The sequence below is a fragment of the Lithobates pipiens genome, unplaced genomic scaffold (assembly GCF_037356315.1).
Source record: "Lithobates pipiens isolate NorthernLeopardFrog02 unplaced genomic scaffold, aLitPip1_a1.2 Scaffold_22, whole genome shotgun sequence".
Lineage (NCBI taxonomy): Eukaryota > Metazoa > Chordata > Amphibia > Anura > Ranidae > Lithobates > Lithobates pipiens.
The window spans coordinates 87,418,718-87,437,229 of NW_027507784.1; the positions used below are offsets into that span (position 1 = coordinate 87,418,718).

Below are 18,512 nucleotides of genomic sequence, written 5' to 3' on the forward strand. Positions count from 1 at the left end.
GCACAACCGCGCAATTGTCAGTTAAAGCGACACCGTGCCGAATCGCAAAAAGGGGTTTGGTTCTTTGGCTGCAAATTGGTCCGGGGCTTAAGTGGTTAAGAAGTGCATTGTAGGGGACTAAAAAAATATTTATAGAAAGAAAGAATGCTGCAAATAAGCATTTGAAATAAATGACTTTTTTGGACTTTTACCTGTTTTTCCTTTCTTTTTTTTTTTGTGAATGTAGTTCCACATTAAAACACAATACAAATGGTGCCTAGTGGCAGATATTTATTAATTTAGAATTGTGATGTATGTTCTGCCCGGTGACCCTTTTCTTCCAGAACTTTCTCCTTGTTGAAAGCTGTTTCCATTTTTCTCTGTAAACTAATAACAGCAGCCGCTGGTCCCCCCCCAGCTATGTGTGCAGTGGTGGAAGAACCGTAACAATTGTGTGCTCTAATCTCATCACCTCCACATTCTACAAACAGCTCCACTGGACCAGCATGACCGCTCCTCATATCTGCAACCGATACACTGGCGTTAAAAGCGTACATTGCCATCTACAGTAAAGTCTTGTAGCTATAGAGGAAGAGGTCAGGAAAGGGTACGAGAGACTTCTCAAAACTTGACTTTTAATAAATTCTGCAGGGTGCGCGACCGCGCCTGCAGCCGTGTAGACGTCCAGTACACGAGATTGTTATCACGATGGAAAGAACGCCCTGGGGGTTAATAAGCTGTCAGTGAGCCGCCTCCAGCTCTGTACATAATCTCTCGGTGGCAGTCCTGATGTGTTGGGGGGGCTCCAGGGGGGGGGGGGGGCCCTGTGCCTAAAGGCTGAGAAAACTCGAGCAGGTCCGACGTCCATGTCACTTCTTCCTGCTATTATACAAATCTCAGTAAAGCGGCTACAGGGGACCATTTATTTTCTGACCCGGAACACAGACAGTTCTCCCGGCCCCCTGCGAGTGGAAAAATTCTGGCATCGGCCCCCTGCGAGTGGAAAAATTCTGGCATCGGCCCCCCCCCCCCCCCTCCCCCAATTATAGAATAATCTGATTCTTGAAGCTGCGGCTCAGCTCCTTGTGCGGCAGGACGATGGAGTTTAATATGACAACTTCTGCGGGGATGGACACGTTACAACCTGCAAGACAAAAACGGATTAGAACACCAATGAGAAGATGAATTTATTGATGAATGAGGTGTGCTAGCACTTGGAACCGCATTATAGAAACTGCTGCTTCAACATGTGCAAATAAATCAGGGATATGCAATTAGGGGACCCCCCCAGCTGTTGCAAAACTACAAGTCCCATGAAGCATAGCAAGACTGACAGGCAGAAGCATGAAACGCAAAAGGCATGATGGGACTTGTAGTTTTGCAACAGCTGGAGGTCTGCTAATTGCATATCCCTGGCATAAAGCCTTGTACACAAAATCTGATTTTCGGCAGACAAAACATCAGACTTTTGTCCGAAGGGCGTTGGCCAGGAACTTGTCTTGCATACAAACGGCACACAATTGTCGGCCAACAAACACAAATGTAGTAACATACTATGTGGCTTTTCAGCTCTTTAGCGCCACCCTTTGGGCACCTTCTGCTAATGTTGTTTAGTGAGCACGGATTCCGAGCATGCGTGTTTGTACTTTGGACTTTTGTCTGACAGACTTGCATACACAGGAATGGAAAAGCTGACAACAGACCGTTGTCTGCGGAATATTTATAAGCCCGCCATCCAACCTTTGTCCAACAAAAATTGTCGGTCCGTCAGTTCTGTCAGTAAGAAAGCATGGCTCCTGTGTTCCTCCAGAGTAGAAACACTGATCCATGTCTTCCAAAAAGCACCTCCCACACTACACTGAAACATTAGCTAGGAACACATTTAACCTCTTCCCTGCCAGTGTCATTAGTACAGTGATAGTGTATTTTTTTTTATAGCTGATCACTGTAATAATGTCACTGGTCCCCAAAAAAAGTGTCACTTAGTGTCTGATTTGTCTGCTGTAGTCCCGCTATAAGTTGCTGATCACCATTACTAATAAAAAAAAAAAAAAAAACGAATAAAAAAAATTCCATAAATATATCTCAGTTTGTAGATGCTATAACCTTTGAGCAAACCAATCAATAATCACTTATTGAGACTTTTATTTTACTAAAAATATGTAGCTGAATACATATTGGCCTAAACTGATGAAGTCATTTTATTTTTTACATTTTTTTTTTTTATTGGATATGGTTTATAGCAGAAAGCTTAGAAAAAAAATTTTTTTTTTTTTTTAAAACACTGTCGCTCTTTTTTTGTTTATAGCGCAAAAATAAAAACCGCAGAGGTGATAAAATACCACCAAAAATAAAGCTCTATTTGTGGGGAAAAAAGGATGTCAATTTTATTTGGTTACAGCATTTGGGTACAGCATTGTATGACTGTGCAATTGTCAGTTAAAATAACACCGTGCCGTATCGCAAAAAATGGTCTGGTCAGGAAGGGGAACCTTCAGGTGAAGCGGATAGCAGCCGTCAGCGATAATCACAAAAGAATGCAGCAGGCTGGTTGTACCCAAGTTGATCGATTTGACTTGGTACATTCAGCCTGCCCATTAACAGTTCGAATCTTGGCCAGGTCCTGCTGAACTGGCCGAGATTAGAACAGTGTATGACCGGCCTTATCTGTTATATAAAAAAAAAAAAAAAAAGGAAGGCAAATATTCACCTTTCCACTCCTATCCTGAGAAATGATCCCCCCAAAGTCATCTCAGAACAGGTATAGAGCAGCAAAACTAAGTTAAACATCCCACGCTCAGGAGTGGTGGGCACATTTTATTTTCTTAGGTAAATTCTCCTTATTACAAATTGCATGGATCCATCCAAATCAATTCCACTCATTCATGGTCCCCACACCATGCTGCGTGGGAGGGTGTGCTCTTCATCAGAGCTCCGATAAAGAGGGTACCCCCCCCCCCCCCCCCCCTCAAAAATATGTCAGCATCTGCAGACCTGTGTGGCATCTTCACCAACATACAACTTGCATGCATAGTGGTGCTGGCGGTTTTGCATTTGGGTATTAATGGTGAACAGCACAGTGACTAAGTGGTTAGAACTTCCGCATGGCAGAACTAGGTGTCACTCGCTCGAATCCCAATCACGGCACTATCTGCACTATCTGCCTGGAGTTTGCATATTCTCCCTGTGCCTGCAAGGGTTTCTTCCCACACTCCAAAGACATGCTGGTAGGTTAATTGGATCCTGGCCCAGTGTATGTATGTATGTATGTATGTATGTATGTATGTATGTATGTATGTATGTATGTATGTATGTATGTATGTATGTATGTAGGAAAGAATGAATGAATGAATGTAAGTTCCTTAGAGCGTAAGCTCCCTGTGGGGGGGGGGCAAGGACTGATGTCAAGTAAATGTAGAGAGCTGCGTAAATTTACAGTACTATATAAATACCTGTAATAATAAAAGTAAAACAAATAAAGCATGTCCGTTTTATTGGTTTGTGAGTATAATGACCTACTTTCCTTTTTTAATAAATGGTGTCTAAAGATAATATACTAGGCTGGTGTGCCCTCTCTGTAGAAAGTTGGACACAGTTGAACTCTACACTCCAGCAATGCGACGTCCCGGAGCTCCCCACCAGCTGCTGACATCTACACACGGCCGGCTTCGGTGTATTGAACACTGGCCGCATTCATTGGCTGGGATGGGGATGACGTCACTCCCATGCATGTGTTCCCTCAGCTTCAGCATTGCCAAAATTCTATACTGAGCTGCGCATCCACAGCGCAGGGGCAGGTAATCTTTAGGGCAGAAGGGACTTCTGCATTAAAAAAAAAAATCCTGCTTGTTCCCCTATTTTGATTTACTACAATCACACACACACACACAAGAAATTCTAATATGCATACTTGTTAGTGGACTGTGACTCAGAATGACAGCCATGGAACTGGTATTTTAAGAAAGGGATCAGCAATGGGGGCCTCTATTGCTCTTCAAACCGCTTAGGAGCACAAAGGGAGCTCTACAGCAGCCTAGCGTAATATAGTCCAAAAATCTAAGTTTATTAGTTCCTGATTGAAATATCGGGGCTTTGGAAGTTTGTGTGGGGCTGAGTGGTGGGAATCTCAAAGAACTGTGAGGATTCGGAAGGTTAAACCCCTGATTTGCCCTGGCATTATATGAATAATAAGGCCTCATGCACATGTTGGACGTTAAAACAACATTCTAAAAACGTCAGTAGCGTTGCAGTGAGTTTTTCAACGTTTTTGCAATAGGGTTTTTTTTTTTTTATTTTTTTTTTTAAGCAATTATTAGCGTTTTAAGAATTTTTTTTTTTTGTTTTTTTTCAATGGATCAAAAATGTTAAAAACGCTGGTGAGCGAAGTTTTTGAGCGTTTATCAGCATTAGAGCGTTTTTACAGCTGAAAAAAAAAGTCTCAGAACCCACTAGTTTTGGGGGGTTTTTTTTCTTTTTTTTTTTTTTTTAACTGCTCAAAACTGAGCCTATGTGTGTATGGACACATAGGATAACATGGAGAGTTTAATGACTGTAGGAAAAAACAAAAAACAAAAAAAAAAACAGCCACAGCCAAAAAACAGCTGCTGTAAAAACGTAAAACCTCCAGTGTGCACGAGGCCTAATTATTATTACTCTTTAACTCAACTAGGCAATGGTGGAAAATATATATCTAGATTAAGGCAAACTAAGCATGTTTTTTACTTTATTAGAGCGGCAATGTTTGACAGCATTAGTAATTGCCTCTGATTGACAGTCATTGCCCATTGTTCATCTTTATAGTCATGTTAAATAAAAAAAAAAAAAAAAAAAAAAAAAAAAAAACATACATCTTATACTTTCCTGCTCTGTACAGTGATTTTACACAGAGCAGCCCTGATCCTCCTCTTCTCAGGTTCCCTACCAGTTTTTCTGGCTCCTATTCTCTGAATGTCCCCAAAGCAAGCCACTTGCTATGGAGGCACTCGTGCATGCTCGTTCCCGAGCCCCAATCTATTTGTCCATTAGACACACAGAATGGGGCTCTGTCCTTCCCCCACTCCCTCTTCACTGGCTGTGATTGACAGCAGCAAGAGCCAATGGCTCAGCCAATGAAGAGGCAGAGAGCCAAGAGAGCAGCCGCTCTCTTGCACATTGCTGGTTCAGGATCAGGTAAGTAAGTGGGGCTGTGGGAGCTGATGGGGATAAGGGCCTCATCCCCACGACCCTTGCCTGGTGGTTGTGGGGGTCTGCAGGTGGGGGGGCTTATCGGAATCTGGAAGCCCCCTTTAACAAGCGGAACCCCAGATTCCGCCCCCCCCCCCGTAAATGAGTATCGGGTACAATGTACCCCTACACATTCCCCCCCAAAAAAAAAAAAGTTTCAAAATGGTAAAAATTACAGTAGACAATTTGGGAAGTCTTTTAATACAAAATAAAAGGTGTCCCGCGATGTCCATTCATCTTCGATCACAGCATCCGATGACCCGAGAAAAAAAAAAAAAAAAAAAAAACAGAAAAAAAACTGCCTCATGGGAGGCTCCCGCTGACTGCAAGATTTCTGCATTGACAGCCGTTATAAATCTGAGGCTGGGGCCACCCGGTGATGTAAACGGATGACCCCCGCCCCTTCTGACATTATGCAACGTCAGAGGTGGTGGGATCACCCTCAGCTTTATAACAGCTGTCAATGCAGAGAGCCTGCAGTCAGCGGGAGCCTCCCATGGAGACAGAGTTTTTTCAGTTTTTTTTGTTTTATTCTTCTCGGGTTGTTGGACGCTGTGATCAAAGATAAAAAAAAAAAAAAAAAAAAAAAAACGGACATCGCGGAACAATTTTTTTTTATTTATTTTTTTGTTAATAAAAGACTTGTCCCAAACTGTCTGTCATTTTTACAATTTTGACACTTTTTTGGTGAAATTTTTCTTTTTCTTTGCCATGTCTCATTGGGAAAACTTTCCCTCATTTCCTGCTCTAGAGACACAGCAAAAAGTGAGGGCAAATCTCTCCAAAATAGGGGAAAAGCCCCGACACCAGTCTTTTTACCATAATGCACAAAGGTTGTAAAACCTTCCACCTTTAGAACCACTTTAACTCTGGCGCACTATAGTGAGCCTACAATTAACTAAATCACGTTGCTTGCAGAAACAGGCGGTTTTGTTTTTTGTTTTCCCATTTTCTTTTTTGAAAAATAAGAAATATGTCTTCACTTACCTAGAATAGTTATGGAGGGGGTAAGCTTCCCTTCCCTGAACAGGGTTTCGCTGTCAATTTTGGCATATGGGTCGTTAGGATTGGGGTCACTGGGCGTCCCTTCCACTCGAGCCCAGCGTCCAATGCTGCTGTCCCAGCCCACGATGGTGTTCAATACACAGCTGTGATCCTGCAGACACAGTAGAATATTGCTTGTCACTGTAAAACATGTACAACTTTACCAGGTAGATGTACCCACTGAATCTGTCAGGAATACCTCTGAGGTATGACACCCTGTGTACTATACAGTAATAAACGCTATATATGAAAATGCTGGCTCTTTTCATCAAAATTTTCAATGCACGGGGCTGCAACAAAAGACACATGAAGGAAAAGTCCTATTAAGCTTGTCATGTTAGGGACATTGCAAAAGTCCTCTGGCTCCCCCTAGCTGCTGCACCGAGATTACATGCAAACATGAATGTCCAGGGCATTAGATATACCATGGAACACAGTGAAGACAGTCATCAAGTGGAGAAAGTATGGCACAACAGTGACATTACCAAGAACTGGACAAAAATCCAAAAATGATGAAAAAAAGACAAGAAGAAAACTGGTCAGGGATGCTGCCAAGAGGCCTACAGCAACATTAAAGAGGGAGTCCACCTGAAAAAAAATAAAAATATTAAAAGCCAGCAGCTATAAATACTGCTGCCGCCGTTCTCAGAGAGGGAATTAGGAAGTGAAGCGGCTTCACTTCCCAGTTCCCTACTGCGCATGCGTGAATCGCGCAGCGCAATGGGAATGGCCCGTGCTGTCTCTGAGACCCGTGTGTGTCCCAGCAGACAGTGCGGCGGGACAGGAAGAAGCATAGACTCCCGAGGAAGTCTATGCCCCGAAGTGGGTGCAAATACCTGAAGAAGGATGCCAACTATGGCACCGGGGGGGGGGGTTCCGATGAGCGGAAGATCCACTTTAGGGTAGAACTCCGCTTTAAGGGAGCTGCAGGAATATCTGGCAAGTACTGGCTGTGTGGTACATGTGACAACAATCTCTCACATTCTTCATATGTCTGAGCTATGGGGTAGAGTGGGAAGACGAAATCCTTTTCCAACGAAGAAAAACCAACCAAGCCCGCTTAAATTTTGCAAAACCACATCTGAAGTCTCCCAAAAGCATGTGGGAAAATGTGTTCTGGTCTGAGGGTTGAACTTTTTGGCCATATTTCCAAAAGATACGTTTGGTGCAAAAACAAACACTGCACATCACTAAAAGAACACCGTACCCACTCCTCTCTGCTGCCCACTGTTGAGACGGGGGGGGGAGGGGGAAGAGACGAGCCTCTCAGCTGCTGCACAGAGAAGCACAGCATCTGGTGGAGGGGTTCTGTCCTCTCCTTTTCTGCTGACCACAGAGACAAAAAGGTGGGAGCAGAGGCGAGGGGGGTGCCGCAGCTGCAGGAGAGGTGCGTGGGCCGAAATTGCCTGGTGGACCAGATTCGGCACACGGGCCTTGTGTGTGACACATGTATCCTAGAAGACAAAGAACAAAGGCCTAGTGCAAAAAAAGCACAGCACATACCCCTTAGGATGTTTAGTTAGACGGACCAGTGAATATTAAAATGTATCCTAGAAGGTGAGGGTTGAGAAAAGGATCCAAAGCAGCCTTTAACATCAGATTGGATGTTATGGGCCACCAACTTACCCTCATCAATGAGCCCAGCTGTACTGCATTCTAGAGAAATGGGATCATTGACAACTCTGAACAAGGATTACCATAGAAGACACCATCGTGTGTGATTAGATATACAGGTTTCAGGGGTTCTGCTCTCACCTGCAGCGTAGCACCATGTAAGATAACAGACTCTCGCACCCGCACTCCAGCGCCAATAGTCACTCCCATTCCAACCGATACATTTGGACCCAGCTGTAAAGAAGACCAGAAATTTAACAGGAGTCGATAAGCACTATTCAATCTGAGCTGTTGACATAGTTGCTGGGAGATTATAAAAATACTTTCTCGTAGTCCACTGAAGGACACAGCTTGAGGATAATTAACCAAACATCTGAGTTATACTACTGCCTACAGGAGAAACTGACACTAGACTTAACATTTCCTGTCCTAATGTGAAACAGCTTCCCCTCCGTGGGGTAGCACACTGGCTAAGTGGTTAGCACTTCCACCTGGCAGCGTGGGGGGGGAATTGGTTCAAATCCCAGCCACGGCACTACCTACATGGATTTGCATGTTCTCCTTGGGCCTGCGTGGGTTTCCTCTGGGCACTCTAAAGACATGCTGGTAGGTTAATTGGCTCCTGTTCAAACTGGCCCTAGTGTGTTGTATGCATGAATGTGAGTTAAGAATCTAAGACTAAGCTCCTTGAGGGCAGGAACTGACGTGATTGTAAAATATACATATGTAAAATGCTGTGTAAATTGTTGGCGCTTTATAAATACCTAGAACATTAATAATAATAATAATAATAATAATAATGTAAGTGAGCGTTGTCACCCAAACATATGTATGAGGAGCTATATGGCAATTAAAGAATACGTTACCCCAACGTTTCATATTCCTGATTTGTGCCAGCTGTACCATGTACTTATCTGAGAACGTCTCCTGTTGCTTCCTTTGTGTGAAATGCCTAGTGTTCCCACCAGTCCATCGGCTTTCCTAGTTAAAACTGACCACACTAAGCAGGACAGCACAATGTGGTCAGTTCTCTAGCTATGCTGGGCACCGCTCTCCTCCAATGATCAGACTAGTTATGACATGCCCCTCCCTTCACAGCCTTTTACTGGGAAGAGCAGTGTGCTGCTGGTTATCCTCCCCCAGCTCTCTGAGCTCCTTATGCAGAGGGTATGTGATCACTTAAAAGGGGGAAAATTTTTTTAAAAAAAGGCGGGGAGGGGGGGCTGGGGGGTTGGGGAAGATATTTATCTTTTTTTTTTATATATATTTACACACAAATGTTTTGCCTTTCATACTGAATGTGTTGTTTTAGAAAGGCCAGGGTTAACAATTACTTTACATTTTATCTAGATCATGAAGGTGCAGTTACTGAACATTAAAGCTGAACTCCGGGGTTCAGTTAAAAAAAAAATTAAACATAAAAGACCCTTGCAGTGGGGTGTTTCGCATTGTAAGGTTTAAATGGGGCGGCACAGTGGTGTAGTGGTTAGCACTCTCACCTAGCAGTAAGAAGGGTCACTGGTTTGAATCCCAACCACGACACTACCTGCCTGGAGTTTGCATGTTCTCCCTGTGCCTGCGTGGGTTTCCTCCAGGTACTCCGGCTTCCTCCAACAATCCAAAAAAAATGCAGGTAGGTTAATTGGCTTCTGTCCAAAATTGGTCCTAGTATATGAATGGGGACCTTGGATTGTGGGCTCATTGAGGGTGTAGGCACAAAGGTGAGTGTGCAATATATAGGGATAGGGACAATTGTAGGCACTCAGGTTGGACTGGTGTCTTTATTCAACCTTACTAACCATGAAACGGTCGTCTTGTCTAGTGGTAATGAATAAGCAGCTGTAAGTAACTTATTCCTCGTCCTCCTGGCAGCTGGCACTCTTTCCCACTCTCCAACAAGGATGTGGGGGCAGGCCAACCCAGGCTGTGGGCCGGCCCTCATCATCATCATCATTACTTACAATGCAGGATTACTGGTCCTGCAATGGTTTTGGTGATGTTGGAGTGGCGATGTTGGAGTGGCGATGTTGGAGTGGCGATGTTGGAGTGGCGATGTTGGAGTGGCGATGTTGGAGTGGCGATGTTGGAGTGGCGATGTTGGAGTGGCGATGTTGGAGTAGAGTGACAAAGGCAAGCAGCTTCAGGTAGCCACTCATACAACAGGACGGAAGCTTGAGGGAGTGAGAATATGGTCGGAATTTCTGTGTATTCCTCTACCCCTACACTAATGAAGCCAAAGTCCTGATGTATCCAACAGATCATGCATTCTCTTGTAGCAACCAATTACACTTTCACTCACCACAGCTGATGAATCAACCTTGGCTGTTGGGTGAACGTACACATTTCCTAAAGAAATAAAGTAAAAACAAATAATTTTCATAATTGGTTTAGCACGTTTTACCTGGAATCCATTTATTCACAACAAAGCAAATCGCAATAGGACTAGATAGGGACCATCGGACTGTAAGGCTTTGCAAATTCATTTTAAGCTAGAATTTGTCTAGCCTGGAATATAGGAATTATTTAACTGCTTCCGGAGCACCCACCACACATTTACTGCAGCAGGGCGGACTGGCTGCATGAAACAATGTACCTGTAGGTTGTATCCACTTCACAAAAATGAGGAGAACAGAGGGACTTTGTTCCAAATCAGGGACAGTTGGGAGCTATGCAAAAATGCTCTATAAGAGCGTTTTTTTCTGCCAAGGGAACAGGCGCTTTTTTTTTTTGGTTTTATTTAAGCCCAGTGTGCATGGAGCCTAATTCCTTCTTATAATCATCTGCTGGATCCCCAGTTAATCTCACATAAGTATTCCAGTCTATTAAAATCTCAGACAATTGGGAATAGTAAAATCCTTTATCTAGAATCACAAGTCCTCCTCCCTTATCTGCGGGGTGTATAATAACACCCTTCCTCTTCTCCAGACTTCCTATTCCCTTTCCTTATATATTTGGGGTTGACGTGTTCATTAGGGACAATCTTTTCTAGACCATTCAAAAGTAAATTCTTAAAAACCTCCACATAACGGTTATTTGAAATGGAGGTGGGGGGGGGGTGTGTAAGTGGATGTATTCTTCAAACCACTAGTGATAGCCCCTCATAAAGTAAACTATTCTATTACATGCCAAAAGGGGTATTTCAAAATGAGGTTTATTATACTCTTATGTGTGTCCACATACAAATCAAAATGTACTCGTGGTCTTCCTAGGGGCACACTTCAGACCCGGACTCAATATATTGGCTTCTTTAGGTGTCAAAGGTGATTTTCTCAAAACATGAATGTTCCCTTCCTCCTTTTTCTGCTGCTTTCATCTCCACTTGAATTACAGAGTCACACTGATGGCGCTCATGGGGGTAATTGCTCTGGGGAGGAGGGTATTTAAACTAGTGTTGCTGTGCACAGTGTGGCCATCCCTTCGAAAAAGTCAGAAGACAAAACTAGTCGGGGGGGGGGGGGGGGAAGACTGCACAGGAACCAGAGGGGATGTATCGCTGATAGTGAGCGAGGGGACCGGGTGAGATGCAGTGCGGGCAGCATACTGATGGCTTCTTCTGCACTTTCTTAATAGCTTGAATGGGCTTTCTTTTAGATTATATTTGTGAGTGGCATTTCATTTTTTTTTTTTTTTTTTTAAAGTGTTTTTATGGAATTACATTATTAGTTTTCCTTTGCCTGGGGCTTTTTGTTAAAGTGTTTCCTAAACCCACAACAGTAAAACCAGTCTGTGCATGCAGTAAAACGTGCGTTTTACTCACTGTGGAATCTAAGGAGTTAATCCTGCGCATTGTGTAAAAAGGCAGTTTGATCCTGGTTTGCTCTGATACTCCTCTTCTTTTACCATCCTCAATCTATCTGCTGATAGTACAGAGCATTGGGGGCACTCTGCACATGCTCAGTTTGGCGTGTACTGCTAGAGGTATTTTTGGGAGGGTGCATGTTATCAGCACAGGGCCAACCAGCACTGTCCACACAGAGTGTCAAGGGTCATGCAGCCTAATAGGACAGTCAGAGGAGAATGAAAACTCCCCCTACAAGCTTTAACCAGTGCTCGACTGGGCACTGACAGAAGTCACAAGACTGCTGATGAGAAAAGGTATTTAGCAGTTTATATTTGCTAAAATAATTGGATTTCCATGTTCTGTGTACTGTGGGAGACCAGATATAGTGAATGCAGGCTCCTGGGTTTAGTAACACTTTAAGCTCATTAAAGGGGAGAGTCGATGCGAGAAGTGAAGTTCTGCTGGAGACTGCATGTTCATCATAAGCAGTGTTGCTTATCATTGTGGATAAGCGATTTGAGTTGGTGAGTGCAAAGGAGAGGTGGGAGGCTCTGCACTTATCACGTGGGGTTGCGAAGAGGATTGCATGAATTTCAGCACATGGATGGACTATTCTGAACTGCTTAATTTATATTACACTGATGTGATGGACAATTGAGCACTTACAGTACATACATTATAATATATATAAAAAAAAAAAAAAAAAAAGTAAAATAATAACATACATACACACACATATATATATATATATATATATACACACACACACACACACACCTGGATAGGAGGGCGATGGACGGCATGTAGGAATCCCTCGATGTAGCCGCTGAATGCCTACTTCCCCTTTTCTCCCTCCCGCAGGCATTCAGCAGCTGCAGGAGGGAAATAGAGAGCATCGGTTCCTCTACATGCCACCCCATCACCTCCCTATCCCTTTCCCCTGTGCTGCCTCCCTGGCCCACCCCCCTCTGTACCGACCACTGACTTTTTTTTTTATTCATTCATTCATATCTGAGGCATTGTAAACAGTTTACTATGCCTCAGATATGAAAAGCATCCCCAATGAGGGTCCTAAAAAAATATGTACCAAATAAAAACAAACAAAATAAAAATATGACTGACACCAGTGCCAGAACTACCAGGGTCACACAGGTTCTGTGGGGGCACCCCAAGATGGCAGGAAGGTGGCCCGCTGCGGGACCATAATATAGGGTCCCACTATGAGTGTAAGTGGCCCCCCGGGGATCAGTGGGAAGAGCCCTGATCACGGGCCGGGGGGGGCTCTTCATGTTTTCTTGCACCAGGGCCCTAAAGGTTGTAGTTACGCCTCTGTGGAACAATATTAGGTACTATTTGGTTAATGTTAACACTTTGTTTTTCATTATTCTCATTTACACAGCTTTACAGAGGTCTTGCTGTTGATATATATTTTTGCATTTTTATTATTCTGCCATGGGACTACAAGCTGTGTTGAAATGTTAATGACATACCCTTTAGAGTCATACCCTTGGTGAAAATGGTGAATAATCAGAAAAAAAAAAAAAAAAAAAAAAAAGTTTTATTGGGAAGTTTATATGCCTCCTATGCACTTCCGCATAGAAGGCATATACACACCGCATCTGCCGTGATTAGTCACAGCAGAAGCTGATCAGCGGGTGCTGGCCAATTGATGACTGCCGGCACCTGCTGATCGCTGGAGAGAGATACAGGACAGAGCTCTGCCTATATAAATAAGGCAGAACTCCGTCTTGTCAGCAGGGATAAGATGTATTTACTTTCCCTGCAAATCTTGAACTGAAATCTTATACAATATCAACTTTCTTCTATGAATTCATTAGGGGAGAGGCATGTGGCGACAATACTGCTCCTCCATAACCACTTTCAGACCGGACCATTTTGCTGGTCAATGACCAGAGGTCTTTTTACAATTTGGCACTGCGCTGCTTTAACTGGTAATTGCGCGGTCATGCAATGTTGTACCCAAACAAAATTTGCGTCCTTTTCTTCCCACAAATAGAGCTTTCTTTTGATGGTATTTGATTGCCTCTGCGATTTTTATTTTTTGCGATATAAACGTAAAAAGACCGCAAATTTTGAAAAAAAATGATATTTTCTACTTTTTGTTATTAGAAAAATCCAATAAACTCAATTTTAGTCATACATTTAGGCCAAAATGTATTCAGCCACATGTCTTTGGTAAAAAAAAAGTCAATAACTGTATATTTATTGGTTTGCGCAAAAGTTGTCAAATCTACAAACTAAGGTACGTTTTCTGGAATTTACGCAGCTTTTAGTTTACGACTGCCTATCTCATTTCTTGAGGTGCTAAAATGGCAGGGCAGTACAAAACCCCCCCAAATGACCCCATTTTGGAAAGTAGACCCCCTAAGGAAATTGATAAGTGGCATGTTGAGCCCATTGAATATTTTATTTTTTTGCCTCAAGCGATTGAATAATGACAAAAACATTTTTTTTTTTTTTTTTTTTACACAAAGTTGTCACTAAATGATATATTGCTCACACATGCTATGGGCATATGTGAAATGACACCCCAAAATAAATTCTGCTGCTTCTCCTGAGTACGGGGATACCACATATGTGGGACTTTTTGGGAGCCTAGCCGCGTACGGGGCCCCGAAAACCAAGCACCGCCTTCAGGCTTTCTAAGGGCGTTACAGTTTTGAAGGCCATAAAATGCCAAGATGGCACAAACCCCCCCCAAATGACCCCATTTTGAAAAGTAGACACCCCTAAATTTAGGGGTACACTAGTGAGACTAGGTAATAAATGGCGGGTGCCCTGAAACTATAAAAAAAATAACTAACCAACCAGCGTCACCTGTAACAGTTATATGGTGATCACTGGTGAAAGGGTTAACTAGGGGGCAATCAGGGGGCTTTATGCGGTAGTATATGGGGGTCCCTGGCGCTATAAAAAGCTGCGGCGAACCTAAATACCTACCTGCCTAACTAGCGTCACCTGTGACACTAATACAGCGATCAGGAAAACGATCGCTTATTAGGCTGGGTTCACACTGGAGCGATGCGGGAACGCCACGAATCCGCGGCGGGTTCCCGCATCACATGCCTCCCGGCGGCAGTTCACACTGCCTATGCGAACTGCTGGGAGTGTCAGTGAAATGTTAATGACACCCCCAGATCAGTTCACATATCGCAGTGCGATCTGCAAACTGAACACCCATGCGATCCGATTCTGCTGCGGACCAAAAAAAGGGTCCCGTGCGAATTTGTGGCGGGTGCGACGCAAATTCAGCCATACTATCTGTATGGCTGAACTCGAATCGCACAGAGATCGGATGTGATTTGCACTGCAGTGCAGTGCGAATCACATCCGTTCTCATAAACCGCTGCAATGTGAACCCAGCCTTAGTGACACTGGCGACGGGGGGTGATCACGGGGTTAAACCTTTATTGGGGGGGGTTAGGGGGGTACCTTAGAACTAAAGGGGGCTAACCCTAACTGCCCTAACAGTTATTACAGTCACAAATGACACCCGCCGGGTGATCAGGGGGTTAAACCTTTATTAGGTAATAAATGGCGGGTGCCCTGAAACTATAAAAAAATAACTAACCAACCAGCGTCACCTGTAACAGTTATATGGTGATCACTGGTGAAAGGGTTAACTAGGGGGCAATTAGGGGGCTTTATGCGGTAGTATATGGGGGTCCCTGGCGCTATAAAAAGCTGCGGCGAACCTAAATACCTACCTGCCTAACTAGCATCACCTGTGACACTAATACAGCGATCAGAAAAATGATCGCTTATTAGGCTGGGTTCACACTGGAGCGATGCGGGAACGCCACGAATCCGCGGCGGGTTCCCGCATCGCATGCCTCCCGGCGGCAGTTCACACTGCCCAATGCAACCTGCTGGGAGTGTCAGTGAAATGTTAATGACACCCCCAGATCAGTTCGCATATCGCAGTGCGATCTGCAAACTCGGATCGCATGGTGTGAACACCCATGCGATCCGATTCTGCTGCGGACCAAAAAAAGGGTCCCGTGCGAATTTGCGGCGGGTGCGGCGAATGGCTGAACTCGAATCGCACAGAGATCGGATATGATTTGCACTGCAGTGCGGTGCGAATCACATCCGTTCTCATAAACCGCTGCAATGTGAACCCAGCCTTAGTGACACTGGCGACGGGGGGTGATCACAGGGTTAAACCTTTATTGGGGGGGTTAGGGGGGTACATTAGAACTAAAGGGGGCTAACCCTAACTGCCCTAACAGTTATTACAGTCACAAATGACACCAATGCAAAAAAAATAAAAATGCAATTGGTGTCACTGTGACTGGGGGGGGGCAGGGGTAATTGGGGGGTGATCGGGAGGTAAAGGGGGGGTGTGAGTGTGCCTGGCATGTTCTACTGTGAAGTGTCGTGTTGGTGCAACTCACCGATCCTCTCTCCTCGGTGCCGGAACGAAAAATACCGACACGGAGGAGAGATTACATCACTTCCTCTCCTGTGTTTACATTACAGGAGAGGAAGTGATGCAATGCTTCACTCCCATTCGTCAGGAGCGATCGCGAGGGGGTGGCCATGAATGAATGGCCACCCCCTCATCCCGGATCGCTCCTGCACGGATACCGACCGCCGCTGGCACCGGGGGGGGGGGGGCCCGATCGGGCCCCCCACCCGCGGGAAGGCAGGGACGTACAGGTACGCCCATATGCCTGCCCGTGCCATTCTGTCGACGTACATCGTCGTGCGGCGGTCGGCAAGTGGATAAACAATACAGTGAGTGAGCTTTGTCCCTCTAGAATAGAAAATATGTAACTGCCAGGATCACCAGGTGAGAGTAAAGGAAAGCAAGTCTGAGAGAAAAAAAACAAATGCAGTCGCTACATCCAAGGACTGGTAAGCTGCACTATATAACATTTATTACTTTCAGTTTAGATATGCTTCAACCTCTTTCCGCAGTACACATATATGGTCTCACGGAGGTGGGCCTTTATACACGAGACCGCATATATGCATAACTATCTTTGTGCAAGGAGCGCGCTGCATGCGGCTGGGAGTGCGCTCCTACCACAGAGACCTGGCTGTCACCGAGAGCCCTGGGTCTTGTACTAAGGATCGGGACCCCCCCTTTCCCATTCACCTGATTGCTGTGATAGCCTCTGATTGGCTATCATAGTGATCAGTCACTATGTGTTTTTTTTTTCCCCCTGAATGGAGAGAAAAATGCATTGCATCCTTCTCTGATTACAGGGGGAAAAGATGTAAACAAACAAAATTGTAAAATAATAAACATTTTGAAAAAAATAAAATAAATAAAAATAAATAGCTAGATCAAGGTTTGATCTAGGTCAATGTCAGGGTTAGTGTTAGGGTAAAAGTTCAAAGTCAGTACATTTTGGGTAGTCAATTAGTGTCAGTGAGGTCGATTTACTAAAAATGGAGTGCAAAATCTGGTGCAGCTGTGCATGGCAGCCAATCATCGTCTAACTTCAGCTTTGTTCAAAACTTTGTCAAGTTTTGACCAAAAAAATTGGCTACCATGCAGAGCTGCACCAGATTTTGCACTCTCCGCTTTTAGTAAATCTCCCCCATTGTGTTTTAGGTAGAATAAAAAATGCAAAATGTGCACCATTGTTTCTGTGCCTTTATGTTGGGTTGTCCTTTGGTGGCAAGTATGACAATAGCAAGAAATAGACAGTTTTTTTTTTTTTTTTTTTTTACTATTTTGGGTCAGTTTTCCTTAGATGATAAAAACATTTTTTTACCCTCAGTCACTATGGGGTTTAAAATTAGCATATAGCTGCAGGTTGGTAAACCTCCTAAGAAGTCATGGTGATGAGTAGAGCAATAATAAAGTTTACATTACCGATGATTGTCGGTCCTCCTTCATTGGTTTGGGTGAGCCTCTCTGGGTGTGTTCTGCGATACTGGCTTAGGTATAAACGACTGGCGTAAATAGCGGAACTGCAGCAAAACACCAAAGGAAAATAACTCCCGGTTAGCTCAATGTAACGGCTCATATATAAAACCTTGCAACTTTAAATAATGTTTTAGCTTTTAATTTTCCTGCAGTTGTCCCGGATCGTAACACACAGTTGTACAACATGTAGAAGAGATTCCAATAAAGCACAAAATATTTTCCTGCCAAAATCTTATCCAGCTATATATGATGTTTGGATAGTCCAAATTGGGATCATTCACTTACCCTGCCGACTTAATCTGACTCCAAAATCCATCCGTTTTATACACATACAGATGACCTCTTCCAGCAAGAGCGGTGAAGACATCCTGCTCCAGCCGTATAACTTCAACCCGCTGCCAACTCGAGTTCTCCTCACTGAGTAAAAATAAGAGGACAAATCAATTACTTAGAGCAACGCCAGATAATTCTGCACCCGGCAGCTGGATAGAGGGAGTGCTGTGAGCATAGTGGACAAAGGGGAGGTCGATTGTAAGATAACACGGCAAATATCTCAGTGAGCAAGGTGACATGGCAAAACGCATTCTCGGTGAGGTTATGGGTCTCCACTAACTGGGTAGGGCTGTGTTCTAAGTGATGGGACTGATCTCCAGTAAATGGAGGAGTTGCATTCTCAGTGATGTCTGTGGTCTCTAATAACTAGATAGGTTTCCTCATCTGTGATGTCGCCAGTCTACAGCTAAGGGATAGGCTGCACTCCCAATGATGTCAGTGGTCTCTAGTGAATGGAGACTACATTTTCCATGATGTTGCTGATCTCTGGTGAATGGATAGAATGTATTTTCCATTATGGCATCGGTTTCTGTCTCTAGTGAATGGATAGAATGCATTCTCATTGATGTTACTAGTGAACGGATAGGCTCCATTCTCAGTGATGTCTGTGGTCTCTAATAGCTGGATAGGTTT

The 18,512-nt window shown here is 44.0% G+C and overlaps 1 protein-coding gene across 1 annotated transcript in view; it reads right to left on the reverse strand.

The window, feature by feature from the left end:
- Nucleotides 1-255: 255 nt before the first annotated feature.
- GMPPA (GDP-mannose pyrophosphorylase A) overlaps nucleotides 256-18,512 on the reverse strand; it is a 37,023-nt gene continuing 18,766 nt past the window's right edge. The window contains exons 8-14 of the mRNA XM_077447839.1: nucleotides 17,832-17,963; nucleotides 17,493-17,590; nucleotides 10,160-10,206; nucleotides 8,002-8,094; nucleotides 6,190-6,358; nucleotides 1,009-1,123; nucleotides 256-968 (exon numbers count right to left, since the gene is read on the reverse strand). Coding sequence (XP_077303965.1) covers nucleotides 1,023-1,123; nucleotides 6,190-6,358; nucleotides 8,002-8,094; nucleotides 10,160-10,206; nucleotides 17,493-17,590; nucleotides 17,832-17,963 — 640 coding nt within the window. The 3' untranslated portion in view covers nucleotides 256-968; nucleotides 1,009-1,022. The remainder of the gene's footprint in view (nucleotides 969-1,008; nucleotides 1,124-6,189; nucleotides 6,359-8,001; nucleotides 8,095-10,159; nucleotides 10,207-17,492; nucleotides 17,591-17,831; nucleotides 17,964-18,512) is intronic.